At 37.6% G+C, this 22925-nt stretch overlaps 2 protein-coding genes across 3 annotated transcripts in view; one reads left to right on the top strand and one right to left on the bottom strand.

Moving 5' to 3' along the window:
• Positions 1–16066, top strand: part of LOC139145988 (IgGFc-binding protein-like) — a 100362-nt gene extending 84296 nt beyond the window's left edge. The window contains 10 exon segments of the mRNA XM_070717435.1: positions 106–213; positions 709–864; positions 1831–1981; positions 2511–2690; positions 3459–3664; positions 4285–4462; positions 5078–11173; positions 11567–11620; positions 12142–12232; positions 12554–16066. Of these exon segments, the coding sequence (XP_070573536.1) occupies positions 106–213; positions 709–864; positions 1831–1981; positions 2511–2690; positions 3459–3664; positions 4285–4462; positions 5078–11173; positions 11567–11620; positions 12142–12232; positions 12554–12770 (7437 nt within the window). The 3' untranslated portion in view covers positions 12771–16066.
• Positions 13986–22834, bottom strand: LOC139144671 (acid sphingomyelinase-like phosphodiesterase 3b). 2 transcript variants are annotated; one of them, XM_070715397.1, is made up of 7 exons: positions 21372–22834; positions 20350–20913; positions 17779–17983; positions 16864–17114; positions 16409–16572; positions 15932–16112; positions 13986–15302 (listed from the first exon to the last, which is right to left on the bottom strand). In XM_070715397.1, exons 2-7 carry the CDS (start codon positions 20417–20419, stop codon positions 14797–14799), a joined length of 1377 nt encoding a protein of 458 aa, XP_070571498.1. In that variant the 5' UTR covers positions 20420–20913; positions 21372–22834; the 3' UTR covers positions 13986–14796. The 2 variants fall into 2 exon arrangements, with proteins under 2 accessions (XP_070571498.1, XP_070571497.1); XM_070715396.1 differs by having other exon boundaries at positions 20350–22834.
• Between the last annotated feature and the right edge of the window lie 91 nt (positions 22835–22925).

Genomic DNA, 22925 nt, shown 5'->3' with positions numbered 1-22925 from the left:
ATGATTTCTTACTGTAAATGTTTCCGCTTTGAACGAAATAAATAATTCTCGAATCAGCGAATGATATCTGGAGGTACCAGAAATTAAAGCGTTTCATATTTTTAGGAATTTAAACTGATGTTGGATCAAGAAGTACTAGTAAATGGGACACGAGTGACGTTACCTGTAAGGCCTATGGATGGAGTGAAAGTTCTTTATACAGGGCGTTATGTGGTAAGTGAATAGTTCAACGTTGATGAATAGGAGTAAGTAAGATACTATCACCTACGTTTTGTCAATAATTGTGGTGACACGCTGAACTTCATTAAGTGTGTGTCCACATCGAGAAAAACGGAAGTAGTCATGATATATTTCATAACGGTTTCTTTATAAACTGAATGAAGAAGCTCTAATCATACAAGACTTGCATTTGTGGTTTGTGATCATAATCACATGTGTTTAGTTCAGTACTTGTGCCATCAAGAATTCACCAAAACACGCTTATTAGTGATAAATAATTGTTTCAATAGCAAGAGATGCTATCTTGACTATTATTATGACAAGCCCAAGCTACAGAATAACTTTGTTTATCTGGGTTTTTTTCCGAATGTACCCGTTGAAATACATGGCTACCAACTTAAAGAAGGAGTTCTGAATCTGCATACAAATACTGTTTTGACAATATTTCCTCACGAAAATTACGCCACATTCATTTGTCATTTATTGTAGCGCCTTACAACGGATTTTGGAGTACGAGTCACGTGGGATAGTGTGCACACGGTATTTGTCAATATACCAGCAAGTTACTTCAATGCAACCTGTGGCCTTTGTGGCAACTTTGACGGAAATTACGAAAACGATTTCACTGATCCAAACGGACTACAGGTACCCTAATTTAATATGTTCCAGTTTTGTATCATTAAATATGCTGTCGTACGTTCTCCATGTGAAAAAGACATACAGAACGATAAAGGATGATTCATTGTCTTTTCATCAACTTCTGTAATGTCTTTCCGATGACTGTTGTTCAGTTTCTTTCATTTGGCCATGAACATGCGCCACTTACATAATCACAAGTTCAGGACACGAATCTTACAAAATTGGCAAAGCTTAGGTCAGGGTTGAACGACTGCTTACAAGATCGCGCCGACATTTGCAGGTGGTAAGACAGCTCTGCATTTCACTTCATTATCGTATCTGTGCGACGGTTTTTACATAAAATAGAAAAATACCCTGGTACTATTTACTCGATGTCATGCAGGGCATGGTGTCTCACTAGCATCATCATTCAGATATCCACAAATATGCTTCAAAATGTCTGTTGTTTGGTGAAAATTTCATTCTATACACGTTTTGTTACGTGTTATATATTCACTGGTCAAACGTTTTACTCTCTTTTTCCATTCGACCCTTACAAATTGTATAAAACATGTACTAAATGTACCACAGGCCACTCTATTGAATATTAAGCGTGGTCGATACAATTAGAAATTCTGTTTGTACTGACATACAATCTATGATTCTTTTCGTGAGCTCAAATTTATAATCAGTGTCTAAAGGTCCAGATTGAGATGCGATGTCTTTCATGCAAAATGTGCTAAACCACTGATTAAATATAAAAGCAATTAAATCAATGATGTTCAATGTGTTTTCCTTACGCTGAATTAGAAAATTCTCTATGTGGTTTATTTGAATTGAAGTCTGTGTTAATCGTTGCACAGTAATTCACTAATAGTGTGAACTTTAAAATACACTCTGCACGCATCACTGTGTATACAGGCCATCCATACAGAAACTCTGACAAATCAATTTCTCTATTAACATTATTTGTTAACTGAATATTTATTGCAGCTGACTGATGCTTCTGAATTTGCAAATAGCTGGCTTTTTAATGAGGAAGAATGTGATATACCAGCTGAAGAATTCAAACCCTGCGAAAACAGGACTCAAGAGGAAAGTCATGAAGTTGTCGATGCATGCTCTATTATTTCTGACGTGAATGGTAAATCTGGATAATCGTGTTCTTTATGAGATAATTTGTACAAACAAACAAAAATTTACGATTCAACAAAACAAGTTTTCTGATAACTAGCCTATTGCTTAAAGCATTTGGAAGTAACAGCGATAGTCCTACGTGTCCCATAGATAGATATGCAACACCTATTGAATGTATGCACTGTAAAATATATAAAATATGTTTTCATAATTCCACATTAATAAACTAAATTGTTAATCTGTGTAATCTCGCATTAGTTTGGCAGGGTTGAATTCATATGTATGAAATTTGTCATACATATTTGAACACATACATGCTCTAGAATGAACAATTTAGTTTCGGCTAACTCTACGGAGTGGAGTCCGTGCATATTGTTGCAATCTGTCTTATATGAAATTTCAGTATACATGTAACTGCAAACAATCCATCAAAAGGTCCGAATCAAGTGTATATGATCACCGGTGGAAGTTTAATTAATATCCAACTATATTGTTGATGCGATTTTGCTTATATTTATTATTTTCAAATCCTGTAGGTCCATTCCGGGAATGCCTTAATGTAATTGAGTTCTCTAAATATAATGAAACCTGTGTATATGATTACTGTGCACTCTTCCCTGACAACAACACCGTTTGTGATAATGTTGAAGCCTTCGCCTACGCATGCAATCAGCTTGGAGCACAAGTCGATCCATGGAGATCAAGCACATATTGTCGTAAGTGTAATGTTATTTGTTCCTGCTTTGGATACACCAGTGTACCCTATGAAAGAAATGTGGGATTAATGCACTGTCTAACCAAACATGAAAATTCAGAATAACTATTGCGCTGCAATGCTGAAAATATACACTTAGGTGAGGGTCAATCACTCATCGTTTCCTGTCACCGACATTATAATTTATAAATTATACGTATTTTACTATCTCTTTCACCAGTCGTGCTATAAACGCGCTTGAGTTATGTTTGACTTGTTTCTTAGGTCATTATGTGTTGAATGCGCAAAATATTTAATGTATGAAATGGGATTTAATATCTTTCAGACCTTGAAACTTGGTACCTGAACACAACTCTTTAAAACACATTAAATGGCGATTCTGCGAAGGTTCACTTCGATTATGATAACCGTTATGAAAGATGATCCAATTATTCCTTGATATTTCCTTTGTTAATTGGAATCATGTACAGTTTAGAGAAAATAAGAAATTATAAATCCAACAAAAAGTTCATTCTAAATTTCCTGAAAATAACTGTACACACGTATTATCGCTTAAAGTTGGCTTAATGTACATCAAATATCTCACTAAATTATCCGGACACTGTCAATAAATGCACTTCTTGAGAAGATACAGCTTTGCAGTTTACTTTCCATTGATCTCTTTATTATCATATTTACAAAGTTAGTTCCGCGTGCTCCTTTTCGAAAAAGTAGCGGGACGGTGTGTCAGCATTTTTCGTTTTTTGTCTCTTATCATTTCCATTTGCAGCTCTGCAGTGCCCTGAGAATTCTGTGTATACACTCTGTGCTGACCTCTGTGAGCCGACATGTGTCGATAAAACTCCAACTGCAGCCTGCAATGAACATGGTCCATGTGTAGAGGGATGTTCATGTGTAGAAGGTTACATCAAAGAAGGAAATGGGTGTGTCAAGGAAGAACATTGCGGTTGTTCGCGGGATGGCTTCTATTACAAGGTATATTGCGTTTCCTTAATTTCAAATCATAACCTAATTCTTGTTTACAGCTACAGATATTAGTCCATACCCAGCTTTCAGCACCATCGCTCAGCACAAATTACAGTTTATAAAGACAATAGAGATTGTAGAGGCATCCTTTTGTTGCCTTGGATATCCCTTCTACCAAATACATGCATATTTTTTTCAAATTCAGGGTTTTTAAATATTCGTAAATGCAAGTGAAAGACTTAATTTCTTTACGAAATATTCCGATACAAAAAAGTTACATAAAATTATAGATCAGATGTCAACGAAACATCATGATGGTAAATTGACATGAAAAAATTGTAAAGGGCATTTTCAAATTTTATGAAGGAAAATGTTGCATCGCAAAAAATCACATGGTTTCCTAGAGGAGAAAATATTCACTGTAAAGAGTAGAAATTTAAAAAAGAACAAAGTAACTAGTTTTATATCGGTTTCTAATTCCACGACAGAAATGCCATGGGATGTTGTCTCGCGTTCACTTTTCAAACCTACAATATTTAAAATGTTCGCTTTGCGCGCTGTTTTGTCCAAATACATGAATATCCCCATGATTTTCTCCCAAATATCACGCGAACTGTTCCCATTTCCAGGTTCAAGAGAAAGTATTGGACAGAGACTGCACAAGAGAATGTGTCTGCGAAAACGGAGGAGTATTAACATGTTTGAATGTTACTTGTGACGACAATGCAATCTGTGCGGTAAGGAATGGAACGAATGGTTGCCAATGTATGCCAGGCTTCTCCGGAACTGGGTATCAGTGTCAGCAAGGTAGGTTGCTTTCACTTAAAGCAGACAAATCTCTGTAACTCTTTTGGCAATAATATAGAGTTCTAGATAAACGTGTTGGCTTTACTCACTGCTCAATGTAGACAAAACATAAGTACAAATATTTGGACACTTTTTTACAAACGCTTACCGGTCTATGTTGCTGGTGTTGACCCGCTCATCTTGAACCCTCGGGATAATGGCTTTTTCACCGTCTTGTCTTTGCGAATTCGAATTGAATTACCTCAAAAACAAAACTGTAAAGCACAGACTAACTCGGGTGTTGAATGTCAGTAGATTTTCAGAAATCTATTTCCTTTTCCAAAACTTTACATCGTGATCTTTTCTAGTTTTTCTTCGTTACTAAATAAAAGTATATAAAGCGTATGTGAGAACAATTTGAGCAAACAAGCTTATACGCTTTTCCTTGGCGCAGTATACATAACATCAAAATGCATTATGCCAGAGATGAAATGTCGATAATCAGATATTTAAAAGATGGCAAACAGTCAACATAAGCGTAACATCTATTGTTTTTTGTAATTTGGAATCTTTAAAATTCCATCAGAATTCTGTTTGCTGTAGCTTTGGAATGTCAATGGTCTCTTTGTATTTCAGATATGCAGACAACAGTTGGACCGACTGTGGAACCTGCAACAGCTGAAATGTCAAACGTAACTGTGGAACTTCTAAATGCAACTGATGTCATGATAGAAATTACATGGCACATCGTCTTTTCGTTCGATCTCATAACCATAGAAGTTAGGGTGAATGACGATTGGACAGAGTTCATCTCTTACACGAACGCGAACTTGACCACCACAACGACGATAACGGGCCTTCAAGCAAGTGTGAGAGTAGCAGTCAGATTGAGATTCCAAATCATTGGTGTAATATCTTATAGTAGAGTGTATGAATTTTGGACATGCCCAGCTGGTGAATACGGGACTAATTGTGGACCTATAACGACAGAAAAACCAACGTTAACGACAGAAAATGTAACATTTGCTACCACTGATGTGGTACAGACCACGATTACATCAGAACAACAAACTGAAGAAGATATGACGAGCATTGATGTACAAACAACAGACAGCGTGCTGACAAAGTTTACACCCATAAGTCAGACTAGCAAATTAGAGACGACAAGTGTTATGCAAACAACGGGTTTGGTTCTTACAACAGATACACCCATACAACAAACTGATGAAACTTTAACAAGTGTTGCTATGGAAACAACGGATGCTGTTGATACCACCATTTATGATACGACAGCAGAAATGGTCAATGTATCAATTAGCTTAATTAACGCAACCGAGAACAGCATTGTTATTTCATGGAATCTGCTGGTAACGTTTGATGTTCTCATCATACAAATCAGAATCGAAAATGAAGACTGGCGCGATTATCATTTGTTCACTTCTGATAACATCACCTCAACATTGTCACTGGTTGGTCTATCAGTCAGCTCAAGGGTTGAAGTCAGAATCAGAATAGAGATTGACTCAGTAATCTACTTTAGCGTGGTCTTTGAGTTCTGGACATGTGCAGCTGGTGAATATGGAACCGACTGTGGACCAATTACAACGGAAAAGCCAATGGTGACAACTGAAAGTACCACATTTTCTATATCAACTGATGCCGTTTCAACCGTAGAGCAGATTGGAACAGTTATGGCAAGTGTTGCAACAGAAACAACGCCTGCACTTGACACTACTACTGCTCACACAACACCAGAAACAGCTAACGTAACAGTTTTCTTAATCAATGCAACTGACGAAAGCCTTGTTATCTCATGGAATCTGTTGGTAACATTTGATGTTCTCATCATACAAATCAGAATCGAAGATGGAGACTGGCAAGATTATCAAGTCTATACATCTCATAACATCACAACAACATTGTCACTGGTTGGTCTATCAGTCAGCTCAAGGGTTGAAGTCAGAATCAGAATAGAGATTGACTTAGAAATCTACTACAGCGTGGTCTTTGAGTTCTGGACATGTGAAGCTGGTGAATATGGAACTGACTGTGGACCAATTACAACGGAAAAGCCAATGGTGACAACTGAACGTACTACATTTTCTATTTCAACTGATGACGTTTCAACCGTAGAGCAGACTGACACCGTTATTACAAGTGTTGCCACAGAAACAATGCCTGCACTTGATACCACTACTGCTCACACAACACCGGAAACAGCTAACGTAACAGTTGTCTTAATCAATGCAACTGGCGAAAGCCTTGTTATCTCATGGAATCTGTTGGTAACATTTGATGTTCTTATTATACAAATCAGAATCGAAAATGAAGACTGGCGCGATTATCAAGTCTATACATCTCATAACATCACAACAACATTGTCACTGGTTGGTCTATCAGTCAGCTCAAGGGTTGAAGTCAGAATCAGAATAGAGATTGACTTAGAAATCTACTACAGCGTGGTCTTTGAGTTCTGGACATGTGAAGCTGGTGAATATGGAACTGACTGTGGACCAATTACAACGGAAAAGCCAATGGTGACAACTGAACGTACTACATTTTCTATATCAACTGATGACGTTTCAACCGTAGAGCAGACTGACACCGTTATTACAAGTGTTGCCACAGAAACAATGCCTGCACTTGATACCACTACTGCTCACACAACACCGGAAACAGCTAACGTAACAGTTGTCTTAATCAATGCAACTGACGAAAGCCTTGTCATCTCATGGAATCTGTTGGTAACATTTGATGTTTTCATCATACAAATCAGAATCGAAAATGAAGACTGGCGCGATTATCAAGTCTATACATCTCATAACATCACAACAACATTGTCACTGGTTGGTCTATCAGTCAGCTCAAGGGTTGAAGTCAGAATCAGAATAGAGATTGACTTAGAAATCTACTACAGCGTGGTCTTTGAGTTCTGGACATGTGAAGCTGGTGAATATGGAACTGACTGTGGACCAATTACAACGGAAAAGCCAATGGTGACAACTGAACGTACTACATTTTCTATATCAACTGATGACGTTTCAACCGTAGAGCAGACTGACACCGTTATGACAAGTGTTGCCACAGAAACAATGCCTGCACTTGATACCACTACTGCTCACACAACACCGGAAACAGCTAACGTAACAGTTGTCTTAATCAATGCAACTGACGAAAGCCTTGTCATCTCATGGAATCTGTTGGTAACATTTGATATTCTTATTATACAAATCAGAATCGAAAATGAAGACTGGCGCGATTATCAAGTCTATACATCTCATAACATCACAACAACATTGTCACTGGTTGGTCTATCGGTCAGCTCAAGGGTCGAAGTCAGAATCAGAATAGAGATTGACTCAGTAATCTATTACAGCTTGGTCTTTGAGTTTTGGACATGTGCAGCTGGTGAATATGGAACCGACTGTGGACCAATTACAACGGAAAAGCCAATGGTGACAACTGAACGTACTACATTTTCTATTACAACTGATGACGTTTCAACCGTAGAGCAGACTGACACCGTTATGACAAGTGTTGCCACAGAAACAATGCCTGCACTTGATACCACTACTGCTCACACAACACCGGAAACAGCTAACGTAACAGTTGTCTTAATCAATGCAACTGACGAAAGCCTTGTCATCTCATGGAATCTGTTGGTAACATTTGATGTTTTCATCATACAAATCAGAATCGAAGATGAAGACTGGCGCGATTATCAAGTCTATACTTATGATAATGTCACCACAACATTGTCACTGGTTGGTCTATCAGTCAGCTCAAGGGTTGAAGTCAGAATCAGAATAGAGATTGACTTAGAAATCTACTACAGCGTGGTCTTTGAGTTCTGGACATGTGCAGCTGGTGAATATGGAACCGACTGTGGACCAATTACAACGGAAAAGCCAATGGTGACAACTGAAAGTACTACATTTTCTATTTCAACTGATGACGTGTCAACCGTAAAGCAGACTCAAACAGGAATGACAAGTGTTGCCACAGAAACAACGCCTGCACTTGATACCACAACTATTCATACTACAATGGAAACATCTAACGTAACAATTTTCTTAATCAATGCGACAGAAGACAGTCTTGTTATCTCATGGAATCTGCTGGTAACATTTGATATTCTTATTATACAAATCAGAATCGAAAATGAAGACTGGCAAGATTATCAAATCTATACTTCTGATAATGTCACTACAACATTATCACTGATTGGTCTATCAGTCAGCTCAAGGGTTGAAGTCAGAATCAGAATAGAGATTGACTTAGAAATCTACTACAGCGTGGTCTTTGAGTTCTGGACATGTGAAGCTGGTGAATATGGAACCGACTGTGGACCAATTACAACGGAAAAGCCAATGGTGACTACTGAAAGTATGACTGTTATGCAAAGTGTTGCCACAGAAACAACACAAGCACTTGATACCACTACTGTTCACACTACACCAGAAACAGCGAATGTATCAATTGTCCTAATCAATGCAACCGAGGAAAGCCTTGTTATCTCATGGAATCTGTTGGTAACATTTGATGTTCTCATCATACAAATCAGAATCGAAGATGGAGACTGGCAAGATTATCAAGTCTTCACTTCTGATAATGTCACTACAACATTGTCACTGGTTGGTCTATCAGTCAGTTCAAGGGTTGAAGTCAGAATCAGAATAGTGATTAGTACAACAGTGTACTACAGCGTGGTCTTTGAGTTCTGGACATGTGCAGCTGGCGAATATGGAACCGACTGTGGACCAATTACAACGGAAAAGCCAATGGTGACTACTGAAAGTATGACTGTTATGCAAAGTGTTGCCACAGAAACAACACAAGCACTTGATACCACTACTGTTCACACTACACCAGAAACAGCGAATGTATCAATTGTCCTAATTAATGCAACCGAGGAAAGCCTTGTTATCTCATGGAATCTGTTGGTAACATTTGATGTTCTCATCATACAAATCAGAATCGAAGATGGAGACTGGCAAGATTATCAAGTCTTCACTTCTGATAATGTCACTACAACATTGTCACTGGTTGGTCTATCAGTCAGCTCAAGGGTTGAAGTCAGAATCAGAATAGTGATTAGTACAACAGTGTACTACAGCGTGGTCTTTGAGTTCTGGACATGTGCAGCTGGCGAATATGGAACCGACTGTGGACCAATTACAACGGAAAAGCCAATGGTGACAACTGAAAGTACGACTGTTATGCCAAGTGTTGCCACAGAATCAACGCATGCACTTGATACTACTACTGCTCATACTACACCAGAAACAGCGAATGTAACAATTGTCCTAATTAATGCAACAGAGGAAAGCCTTGTTATCTCATGGAATCTGTTGGTAACGTTTGATGCTCTCATCATACAAATCAGAATCGAAGATGGAGACTGGCAAGATTATCGAGTCTACACTTCTGGTAACATCACTACAACATTGTCACTGGTTGGTCTATCAGTCAGTTCAAGGGTTGAAGTCAGAATCAGAATAGAGATTAGTACAACTATCTACTATAGCACAGTATTTGAATTCTGGACATGCGCAGTGGGTGAATCTGGAACTGACTGCGGACCGAAAACTACTGAAAGACCAACTGAGCATATCACATCAGTCAGCACCAATTCTCCAAGCACTGCATTGGCTCCAGTGTCGACAACATCGACAACACCAGATACAGATAATATTACTGTATCCTTGCTCAATGCCACTGACAATAGCATTACCATAACTTGGAATCTGCTGGTAACATTTGATGTTCTCATCATACAAATTCGAATAGCGGATGAAGAATGGCAAGATTATCAACTTTACACTTCTAGCAATATTACCACGACACTGTCCGTAATTGGTTTGTCCTTCAGTTCACGAGTTGAAGTAAGAATGCAAATTGTGACTACCACAGCAATCTACTTTACCAATGTATTTGAGTTCTGGACATGCGCAGTGGGTGAAGCTGGTACTAACTGTGGACCTTCAAGTGTGACGGATACTGTTACTACTATGACGTCATCGACAGCGGCGTCAACTGGAACTCCAGAACCACCGACAATAACACTTGAATTGGTGCAATCTTCAGGTTCTTCTTTTACTTTACGGTGGACAATTTCGATGTATCAAGCCATATCCATAGTTGTTCAATATAGTGAAAATAATATGACGTGGCTTGACGGGCCTAGTGTAGAGAATGTCGATTCCGCTATTTTGAGCAGCTTGTCACCAACTACCGAATACTTCATCCGCCTTCAAGTTACGTTTAATGTTGGTGTTTACTACAGTGATATTTATGAATTCTGGACATGCAGACAAGGTGAAGTGAAAGATCAGTGTGGTCCGTTTTTGTCTACAGAGACGCCTACAGCTGCATTACAAACATTTCAACCTTTTCCAACCCAAGAAACCGTCGAAATCCCCCTCGTTCTTGTCGAAGCAACAAACGACTCATTGACAGTAAGATGGGAGGTCAAGTTTGAATTACAGTACGTCGTAATTCAAATTAGAGTGTATGGAATTATTGTGAGACGGTCTATTCCGGCAGATGGAAATTGGCATAACGTGACATTTGCCAGTGGAAATGAAGATCGAGCTACCGTCCGAAATCTTGTCCCGAATGAATTGTACGATGTGCGACTGTTGTTTATTTATGAAAATTATTCGGCGTACAGTTCCCCTGAAGTCTTTAAGACTTGTGAAACTGGTGACACGAATGCGGATTGTGGAATCGGTATGTTGCAATCTTTCTATGCTATAAATATGTTCAGGTAGTACGAAGGATGTCATTTCTTCTTCATCAATGTATACGGAACAAGGTGTTCACATAGCTTTTATACGATTCAACAAGGTTCCGGTTAATGCGAATACAAATCTCTCATCCGTTCAGCAAAGTTCACATAAAATCACCACATCAAATGTTTAGTGGTTTACTTTCCGAATGATTGAAATAGACGACTTTAACAGGGATATACCTTCACAAAAATCCTTGCCATGAATCCTTCGTATTTCATTTGAGAATATCTATACTTGTCCTCAATCCTTCCTGTTGTCAACTTTCTTCAAGCCTTAACACTATACGACAATTTTACTGCATTATATTCACTGTTTTTTGTCATTCTGGTAGTTGTTCTGACAACCGTCGAACCTGAGAAACGAACGAGAGCTCCGGGAACGTCTGGTATGTAGTTTTAACTCTATCAAATACCTAAAATTTGATTCTTGATTTTGCATATAAAAACGTGACTTTTTTAATGAGAGAGAGAGAGAGAGCCAACAGACTCCTGATTAGTCTTGCCATAAGAAAAAGCTTCCGAACACCAACGGAAAACATAATTAACGTACTGGCAACTAAAGATACAACGTTTGGTGTACACTAAACCGTCGAAAAAATTGCTGTTTGCAAGTAGAGCCTACCTTTTACAGCATTGCACGATACAGAGACTCTTTTAGCCCGCATACAATTACGTAGGTGATTTGAATTGGTTGGCTTTCATATCAGTCAAACAAAATTTAAACAGCGATGTTTTTTTGAATTGATGGCTTGTCGATCGCTTGTATCAGACCTGTTGACAACTATGTAGTGTTTATGGTACAATCTGAATATGTAATTAAGATCGTAGTTTTAAATTTCGAATTGCATTTAAAGAGAATCGGGTTATTTATTTTTAAGGAAATTTTGTTTTTAAACTTTCTTTCTAGAAATAACAACACTAATTATCGCGATGGTTTCTGGTGGATTGGCCGCTCTTCTCACAATAACCACAGTACTCTACTTTCTATGCCGTATGAGGTGAGTGACGTGAAACGATTTCTTTCTAAAACACAATCAAAGTTTGAAGTTTACCCGTGTGAAAAACTTGACGTGAACAAAACTAGTCATAAAATGTTTACTTAATAAGTTACATTTGACTTTGTCTCTCTCAGTCGATGTCTTGGTATATGCACTCAAGTATTGTAAATATTCTTTCTCTTTGTCGAGCTTCGAATACGATGCCAAAATTGAAATCAATGCAAATAAAAAATGTTGTCTTCTCGCTGGACTAATGATGCCAAAACTCTATCTCAAATAACAATTGTTCACAAACTTTTGTGACACCTTATTTTTAAACAGGACGGACAGCATGCCATTGCGAAGGGAGACAAATCTAGAAGACGCATATCGCGATCACTTTTACATAACTGAGCAAGACGTCGAATCAGAAGAGACGGCAAGAATCAAGGGGGATTCATCGAGTTCCGAGGGCGATTTAAAGAAAGAATTGGACAGTTCATCAACGGAAAGTGACTCATATATTACTCGTTACAATGTCTTGTACAAGTATGAATAGGACCATTTTAGTATAAATTAGAAAGCTTCAATGCCTCCATTAAATAATTGTCATGGCAGGAATGATATTTAAAACTTTCATTTCCATGATGTGAAAATCAATTAGGCACTTAGTAATTTTGTATATAACAGTACATTCTTAATATCCGCTACTAGGTGCTTGAATCGATCATTTGTTACGAATTCTGGAAATAATACAAGAAACCATTGCCATTAATATATACTCAGCATATCTGCAAATATCGCACATTTACGGAAAAACCTAATAATTATTAATAATAAATGCTATCTTTATTTACTGTAAATTTTGGACAGTATTATAATTATTTGTATCGGTACCTTTGTATATTACACAGTATTTCTTTACTGAAACAGTATTACTACATTTACAGAACTCTGCTATATGCTTGACAGAATAACGAAACTTAAGTGTTGTGCAACAAGATAGGCTTTATATACAGTCACACAAATTCAAAATGTATCCATTGGTTGAGATTTAACACTACCCTATCACATCTTGTACATGAGACAGTGAATGTCGGAGTTGACCAACACCAGTAAATGGCGCTGGTTGTTATTGTAATTGAGAGACGAACATAAAAGCACGATCCTGATTAATTAATTTATCATGAAACTTCACTAGAAATGCTTCTTATCCATCCATATTGCAGTATTATTTCATGAAGGTCATTGTACCATGATTTCAAATAAAAGTATTATGTAAAAAAGGTATTTTACAATTTATCTTGTCTCTGAAGTATTACACCAGAAAAGTATTGTTTTAGAACCGTCAATGGTCTGTTTACATCGAATATGTTGTGTAATCTGTGTAAATATATAACATGTCTGGCAAGACTCTATTGAATCACCCCGCCAGCCTTTGACAACAGTTTTAAAAAATTTATAATACCTGCAATATGAAATTCTTCAGTTTAACGTTAGGGTTTAGGTTTTGTCAAACGCAACGATATGCTTGAACTTTTAATTGCGTCTCCATCGAAGCAACAGCACTAAAACTCATATGATCTGTCAATGAAAGATAGGTGCATCATACCTTTTATACCATAGTCTTCATCGATGTACACCAATTTTAGCTCTGTTCAGATTTTGTTCTTATTTTTCTGGAAAGAATATGTTTTAATTCGTAAATGCTAAACATGCTGTTACCTGGATGCAATCGTATGACAATCAATTGTTTTCAACAACCATGAAAAAATAATAATCAATTTGTCGATTTATTTGTACTTTAATAGCAACGTTTCACATATACATGGCAATTATTTCTGAAGGAGATTGTTTTGAGTCGCTTTGAAGATATTCAAGCCTTTGTATGTTTACACACACTTGAACTTTGAGTCTGGCTAATATTATCCCTGTTATAAATCAGAACCATCGTCCCTGTCATAAGTTAAACAAAACATCTGTGAAAATAGATTTCTTTGCTCATTTATTAATTGCAATATCAATGTTAACAGTTGGTACGTACATGTCTTCTTTATACTAACCCTTATGAGTTAATAAACAATTTTGACAAGACATATCACGTAAGTTTTCACTGTTTATTGCTCGATAAATGTCAAAGGTCAGCACTATTTTGATGCAATCGCGAGCCATTCATAATTAAGACATTCCGTACAGGTAATGTACACGGAGTAATGTGACGTCCTTCGTTTCGGGTGTTTGATGTTTTCCATTCACTTGTCAATGCTAAGAAAATCTACAGCATGACTTAAATACCATTCTTATCAAAATAACAGCAATACGGTATCCTTGTTTCTGTAAAGAGACGCTTGATTTGATGGCATAGTATGTTCGAATTGTTTTAATGAAAAGAAGTTCACGTTAAGGCCTAAATCAAATGCACTGTCAGATTGCTCTGTCATCAATGTTGATAATTAGAATTACTGAAGCTGGCTTTCCATCCAACGCCATCACATTCTAACCAGACTGAATATTCTAAAATCCAGAAATTTTTGAAAGATTTCTACCAAGTCTTACTGGCATCCTCGTTTTCTTTTTTGTGAAGTTTAAATCATTATGTGCACGAGTATCAGGAAAGCGTTAAAGACGAAGAAGGCAGACGCGACCAGAGGGTTAACGCCATCAACAGCGCCCTCTGCGAGGCATGTGCTGTAATCTTCAAAATCCACCTTGGTGATTGCACATATTTGTTCTGTCTTACACTGGTCATCACACTTCCCTTGATCGTAACTGACACTGTTGTATAGGTAGTACTTCTGAAAGTTATCACTTTCCTTGTCGCCGAAAGAGTCGACCAATTTCTGCAGTGACTCCGTGGTGACGTCAGGAATGTTGTACTCTTCAGCTGCTGAGTATTCTAAAATCCATTCAGGCTCGGACGAACTTTCAGTTTTTGAAAGGTTGAGATAATATTGTTTGATGTCCAAGATCTCCCAAGTGTCTCGGTCGAATTCTAAAAGTCTTATCCCTGGATTATTTGGTCCAACCCCGGAGAGTGTAGTATTCCATGGCGTCACAGCAGGTGCTAGTAACAATGAACTCACTGCTCTGTCTGTAAAACAAAGCAAGATCATAAATATAGAGAGTGCAACAAGGATGCCCATGGCCGTTGGACTGGGTCTAGTGTTGTTTGACATACGGATTGTACATTGCGGTATACTGTACAATGTTGTCACTTCATGAAAGTCTGGTTATTCCACTATCATTATGCGTATAATTATGAAACTAATACCCGCTCATGTGTTTTTAGTTACGCGCATCTAGTTTTGCTGAGTCATGTATGGTTAAATTTTTAAAAATGATGTAATACAACGTTTGAAAGGTATACTCTGTTGGCTTATTGGTAGGTGTATACTTGCTGCTATATATTTTATTCTTTTCCTTTAATAATCGAATTTTGACTGTGATGTCTTGGCAAAAACTGAATGAGGGAAATTTCTGAACGGGTGTTAAATGTATGTATTATAGGATTTTACTTGGGAGTATGACTTTACAGCTAGTCTGATTTTCCGAAAAAAAACATTAAAAGCAATTAAGATAATGCAAGATATTTCCTAATTTCCTTTGCCTTTGGTTCTCTGAAAGTCCAATTAAAACGCAGAGGAGAGTGCAAACACCATCGTTCGGTAGAGGCCGCTGTTGTTAAAATCTGTAATTATCAAAAGACAAAATATGACTCACCTTGCTCGTCATAGAAAATTCTGAAGCTATCGTCATGTTGATGTGCAAAAAATTGACCATAGATCACTTGATGATATTTCCTAATGATGCTGATATAACGCTCATTGAACTTCGGGTAGAACCACGACTTGCCGGCGTGTCGTTCAAAAACACCTGGCGGTACATGACCAATGATGTATATCTGTAATTGATGGAAAAAATAATGATGGTGCTGGTTTAAAATCAATGCTCTTGTGAGTCGTCGAAAGAATTTTGACCCATTTGCTTGCTAGAAGTTTGCTTTCAGTAAGTGGTTGTCGCTAGTGTTAATCGAGCAAATAACTGACTGCAAAATGTGATTTGAGCAATCAACAATCTGTCGACAGTCCCTTGTGTCTTTTTGGTATAATCTCTGTCACGTACAGAGGTCTAGAATAAGGTTTGTGGCAGCGTTTCCTTAAAAATTCTTACTTTAAAACGCTGAAGGTCATAACCAACCTTTTCGTCAGTGTCCATGGCATTCGTAAGTATTTCTTCTAACCACTGAAACTGATTACCAGGGTCTTCCATTTCGGCTGTTAACTTGTCGTTTGTATAGTAGTAGACGGTATTCAATCCGACAATTCTGTGTCCTGGCTTGTACTCCACTGTGTAGTATGCAGCTATTATGACAGAAAGATAAGGGTTGGTACAGAGTGAGTGCTGTGAACAAGTCCATGATTTCATCATTGCATTTTTTCTGTCAGTCAATCACTTTCATAAAATTCGGACATAAATTTGCTGATTTTTCGCCCAGTCTTATCGTGCTGTGACATATTGCAATTCCATGTCAATTGACTTTCTAAGTAAAAAGTTTTTCTAACTGTATAATTGATGACATTGTTTTAATTGCCACTTGAAGTATCATTCAGCATACTAGTAAACCAGAATTAATTCCTGGAAAGAGGTCACACCTTGAGTGAAAGTATCGTTGACCCCTTCGTATTGGCCCAACCAGTGATCGTTCCACCATTTGGAGACTTGTGTGTAGACAGGGTTGGGCTCCGGTGGCATTTGGTGTTTGGGATGGTAGTCATGGTTTCCGAGCACTGGAAAGATAGTTTTTTCTGGAAATACCTCTACCAGGAGTGCTGTAAGGTTCCAGATGTAGGCCAATACTTTATCTGTGTCCAAGTTGTCGTTTGGTACATGTGGAGTATCGTCTCTGAAATGTTAATTTATGCAAGAGACATATGAAATGCCGTCCAATACTGCATTTATTCAATACTGCATATCCAGAGTGTTGCATTGCGGACGGTTCATGGATATACTGTAAGCTACGTCAGACAGTTGAACCAGTGTCAGATTCTCTGTGTAAAGTCACACTGATACAACAGTTTTCAATGAGAACAATCACTGGTTATTGGGAAAGCAGCAGGCTTTTTGTACGTTTTTTCCTCGTGGAAATATAAACCTACGTGCACATGTACGTATATATACATGGATACCGGAGGATTTTTCTTGGGTGTGGCAATATTGGCGGGAATACAAAATCCGTATTTTTTTAAATCCTTGTAATGTGATAACCAAGTTTTCAATAGATTTCTTTGAGAAAATTGAAAAAAGATAAACTTTCGGTTCCACTTTATTTACGTTTTATAGTCAGCGACAGTAATTCATGTTTGTACATCCAAAACCATTGTATCTTAACTTAACTCAAATACAAAATATATCTTTGATTTCGTTTACATAGCATTTTCATCTTCCGTTTCTTGGCGTGGTATTATGCAAAGTTATGTAATATGGATTGTGAGCCTAGTTATTCAGTTCACTATTCCTGTATCCACTGCGAGATTTCCCTGTCACCAGTCCGATAATGTCCTACTCACCCGGTCCATACGATGAAGTCTGGATTAGATTGAATTTTGTGCATGGCGTATACTGACGAGTTGATCAAAGTCCAGGGGGAGTCGCACCTATAGTCTCCCCAGTAATGAGGCGTCTCTCCCTGAAGGTCTCGGCAACTTGACTCAGGATAATCACCCGCTGTGTAATTTACTTCATAGTGGAAATCTGTCACGTGCCATATATATCCTGTAGAATGAAATTAATAATATATTTCGATAAAGGACATGATGACTCGACCCTATCCGATGGAAAATATCATGAACATGAAACACAGCAAAAGATAGAATAAAGGAGCAGTATAGTCGAGTGACAGTAGTCCCTCCTGCTCATCTGTATACGTTGTGTATGTTTGTTTTTTTTGAAAAAGATAAATTTATTTCAACATAGTCGCAAATAAAACATATCTACATAACTGCGAATGCATTAAAATTACAATGCAACTTCTCCGAAAAATAAAACCAAATAATTAGCTGTTTAATTACAAAGATCATCATATGAATGCATTCAGGATGCATTCTTCTCCTTAAAGTCTCACCAGGCTTGAAAACTGTGCAATAAAATCCTCAGCTTTGTTCATCATCTTATAAGTGAAATAAAATGTATTCATCCATGAGAAAAGATAATATTTTAATTGCATAACATAGGATTGAAGGGAAACTTTAATCCCATCAAGAGTAACCGAATTTCGAATATTCCATACTGTGTATTTTAGAAAGGAAGCCATACAGTAAATAATGTCAGATGTTGCATTATTATCATTTTCGATTCCTACAATTGCTAATCTTTTGATATTGATATTATTATCAAAGTTGTGTTTTCTGACAAAGAAAGAAATACATTTCTGCCAGATTTCTTTTACATATTTGCACTCAAATAAGATGTGTTCCAGTGTTTCTTCTTGGCCACAAGTATGGCATTTCCAATCACTTAAATTGCAAGTTTTGGCCAAGCTTCCTGTGACTAGGCCTCTATGGAAAATCTTCAAATTTAAATCATTTACTGAATTGCTAACAATTCCTATTGAATTGAAATGTGTATTTGATCTTTCTCACCGTCCATGTAACGCCCTCAACGGTCGAGTTATGCCTTGACTTACGAAGAAAAAAGCCAAACTGACAAAAAACTTTTGCATTTTTTTTCTGTATTGTTAATTTAAATTTCACTTGCTGTAGTTACACGTTTTCTTATTTGTAATTTTACTTGTGGCATTAAATACTCTCTTAATATCAATATCAATATTACTCTTTTGTCATGCAAGGAGTTCTGAACTTGACAGTGGCATTTCGACATCAGTGACTGTAGTGGACCCGATGAAGAAGACGGGCTTAGTCCTTTCGAAATATCTGGGATATACAAGCTCAGAGTTGAACATTGATATACTCTAATATCAATATCGAAATACTTAGCAGTCGGCAAGCAACAATAACTCAAAAACTTAATCAATAACCGGCAGAGCTATTTTTCACTAACGACTTCGAAACTCAATATACTTTATAGTGTTCAAAACACTGACTCAATGGTTAAAACAACATAAAACGTTAAAGCTACCTGTCAATTGAAACACTATATCATATGACACATAACACACTGAGCTGGGCGTAACTAATGCACTTTGTACCATAATGACTCATTTTTCCCACTGAATTCTCAGGTAAACCTCCACAGATGTAGCGAAGTGTGTCAACAGTTTTTTAACGTAATTTTTTCTTTGGTCAAGTGGCCTTGTGTTATGGACAATTTGCTGCCATTTTATAAGAACACTATGGTAAGCACACAAAATTCTAGTTGAGGAATGGCTGTTGCCATGGATTCACTGCTATAAAAGTCAGGATGGCTCGATGTTGTCATACTACTGTTCCCAAACTGAAGTATTCCTTGTTTGGGAATGGCGAATGATATTTGAGGGTAGGAGACCATGAGAAGTTTCTACGATGGGAAAGCAAAACGTGAACGGGCAAAAAAGAATACATTACTTGGAAATTATTGATATTCCATACTCGAATGAATTAATCTGTTCAGAAACAGTTGCTCAGTATTGTTCAGAAACCGCTAATTAGATGATATTAAAAAGATATATTTTCAAGTTATTTTGAAATAACAGTATTTTTTCGCGACAGCACTGATGATTTTAATTGTGAGTACAGAAGATCAAGCAGTTGAAAATCCTGCTTGCGAATGTGGCATGGTTACTACTGCTGTCGTTACGCAGAATTGACCTTCGACTGAGTTTTCAGCACGGTTCCGCTCCAAGAGAGAGCTTTATATATAGAATGTGTATGCTTCTCCCCCTCCCCACATTGACCACGGGCAAACAGTTCACTACACGGAGCTGTCGTGGATACAATGATATTCAGGTCAGGACACGATTTCCGAAACATTGTTCTCACAACAAAGTTACAACAACGTAATTTTTACTCAGGTTTGTTTTCAGTATCACTGAACTGAACACCTGATAATTTAGCGAGTAATTCATTAATCTCCTTCATAACAAAATACGTAGACACTCTTAATCAATAAAGACCATATTTTGATTTCCACGTGCGTATACTCACCGACGTCGGCTGCAATACAGACAGTGACTGATAAGAGAACCAGGAAGTAAAAATGTCTGGTACACGCCATGGCTACAACGTCCCTTTCAATTTTACTAGTGAAGTGGCACTCCTAACTGTATTCGCAAAGCGGTCGAATTCGGTTGTGTGGTTTATCCGCCAATCACGTCTTCTGAAACTCGTCCAACGAGCTATGCAGTAATGTATACGTAGGTCAGAACTGTGTTCAAGCACACACAGTGTTCAACTCGTCAGCTACTCTGACGCCCGTCCTCCCTTGCAGTGAGTTATTTGTGTCTCAATCGGATCTGATTCTAGTGGAATTGGAGTTCGTCTATTGTATAGTTACAACAGTTTTGCTTGCACCGCCGCGCCGGTGGGGATTTCCCATGTTCTAATATCGCAATGGCCCTTGAACTTTGACCCTCACGACGTGGCCAGGATGACACATGTCATAACAATGCCGATAAGACAAGGTTAATTCTTGCTGCCAGCCTTTGATGACTCAATTATTCCGAGGGAAATAAGAATATATGACTTTGACAACATCAGTAGTGCTGCTTGCTACAAAATATATAAACGGAACAACAATTTACGAAAAAAGCGTATTCGACGGGTAAAATCGCCAATCACATAACTAATATTCGTTTACCATTTGTGTATTAAAATTGTGGTTTCCATTCGTTCGGTTTATTTACGGGCAAACTGCTGATCGATTATAATGAGAGAATTTTTTTACTTTTTGATCGGCGGGGAAGTTGAAGAAGCATGTGATGCAGACAGGCAGGAAACGAGATTCGATCGTTTGCAGGTAGTGTTTCGTGGAGATGAGAAACCGTGTTGGTGGTACATATCAGTTAGGAGATTTTGTAATGGGGGCATCAGTAGGAAGTTTTCCTGGAATTAGGAGTGGATGGGGTAAAAAACAGTGGGCGGGGGAATCGCAAAGTTGTAGCAGGACATCACTTTCACTTTCCAACTCGAATTAAATTATGAGTAAAACAAAAACAATAAAAACGTACATTTCCACGTTGAACACCAAGTTACAGTCGATTGCATTTTCTCGAAATCGACAAGGTGTTTCCGCAAAGGTGGTAAGATCTATGAGGTATTAAATATTCAGCTCGAGCGATCATGTTACCCGATCTATTTTCCATGTAGGTAGGAGCGACACCTCCATTATTCTGTCAATGTATAAACGGAACAAAACGAACTCACCTTATGAGAAAAACCCTACTAAATGTATCGTAAAGATCGATAAAAACTGATACACTGCCTCGGGTCTGTTAGAGTACTGTAAATTAATCATTGGTGATTCTTACTTGTCTTTATTGTGCTTATTTATTTCATGCTTTATTTGCTTTTGAAAAGGCGACTGAGTTAACTTCAATACCAGGGTATTGAACTAAACAGTAACAGAATGGGTTGGATTTTTGGCCTATTTTATTGATTCAAATATCATGAATTCCTCAGTCAAAAGGTATAAAAGCCATCATTTGCAAATTACAATCGTGTGATTGTGACGGGAACAGGCAACTTGGTGTCGTTACATATAAATTTGCTACTAAGGCATTTACCTAGGGGCAACATTTAAAATTCGAATATGATAAAACGAAGGCCGAACGTAGAAATGTCTCCGGTAACCCAACTTATCCTTGAAAAACCCGGCTACCCTAAACATTTTGTCGTTCAAATTTTTTCGTAAATACTCCACATTTCACTTCAATTTCCCGCGAGGATATCTGTGTACGAGTAATGCATTCGTATCGGTCGTTGACTATTTCCAAATCCTGGTTGGCAACCCGGAACTAATCGAAGGGATATCGATACAAATCAAACACGTTAGAAAATCCAAAACTGTAAATACCTGTCAGCGTGACAAAGTAATTAACTTTTCAAGGCTAAGCTGACAGGAAATCAAATATGTTATTTTTCAGCCATTCACCAATGAATGCCAACGTACATAACGATTACGGTAGTTATTCATATCAGGGGACGAGTCCAGTTTTTGAACGGCGTAATTCCAATGATCTTATGTAAGAGAGCGTACACTTTTTGCAATAAAAACGACAAATTGTTTGGTCAAATTGCTTCATGCATTCAGTCGTCATCGCCAGTGGAAAATCATCGTAAAATAATGTACCTGTGAGGTTTCAAAAATAAACGGTGACTTGTCTTGATATAGAAATATTCACGGCCTTCAAACAATAGGATGTTTGTGTCCTTGGCTTGGCTTGAATGTTTGTGTCCTTGGCTTGGCTTGAACTGCACAACAAGTGTCGTCAGGTCTGACGCACGTCTAGTGACTTATCTGATTTTCAGTGTTTACTTTTAAAATCCATCAAAAACTTCGCCCTGTAAAAGTACCCCTAATGACGTCATGACCTCTGGAAGGTCGCACTTTTGCATATTTTAAATTTAAACTAAAGTGACTTCATAATTTTTACATGTAAGGAATGTATTTCCCACAGCCAATACGTCCAAGTTCTTATTTCCTGTTAATTTAAAGTTGTACTGCGCATGTACGCTTACGAATCGATATATCCAATTACTCAAATACAATTTCAAAACTCAAA

The sequence above is a fragment of the Ptychodera flava genome, chromosome 12 (genome assembly GCF_041260155.1).
Source record: "Ptychodera flava strain L36383 chromosome 12, AS_Pfla_20210202, whole genome shotgun sequence".
In the NCBI taxonomy this organism is placed as follows: Eukaryota; Metazoa; Hemichordata; class Enteropneusta; family Ptychoderidae; genus Ptychodera; species Ptychodera flava.
This window is presented reverse-complemented; position numbering and strand designations above follow the sequence as displayed.

Coding starts and splice junctions, on each gene's coding strand:
- LOC139144671 (XM_070715396.1), bottom strand. CDS start 20,419: ATGGCGTGTACCAGACATTTTTACTTCCTGGTTCTCTTATCAGTCACT. Junction 16,113..16,408: donor CCATGGACACTGACGAAAAG/GTTGGTTATGAC, acceptor CATCAATTACAG/ATATACATCATTGGTCATGT. Junction 15,303..15,931: donor AATTTTCTATGACGAGCAAG/GTGAGTCATATT, acceptor TTTGTTTTACAG/ACAGAGCAGTGAGTTCATTG.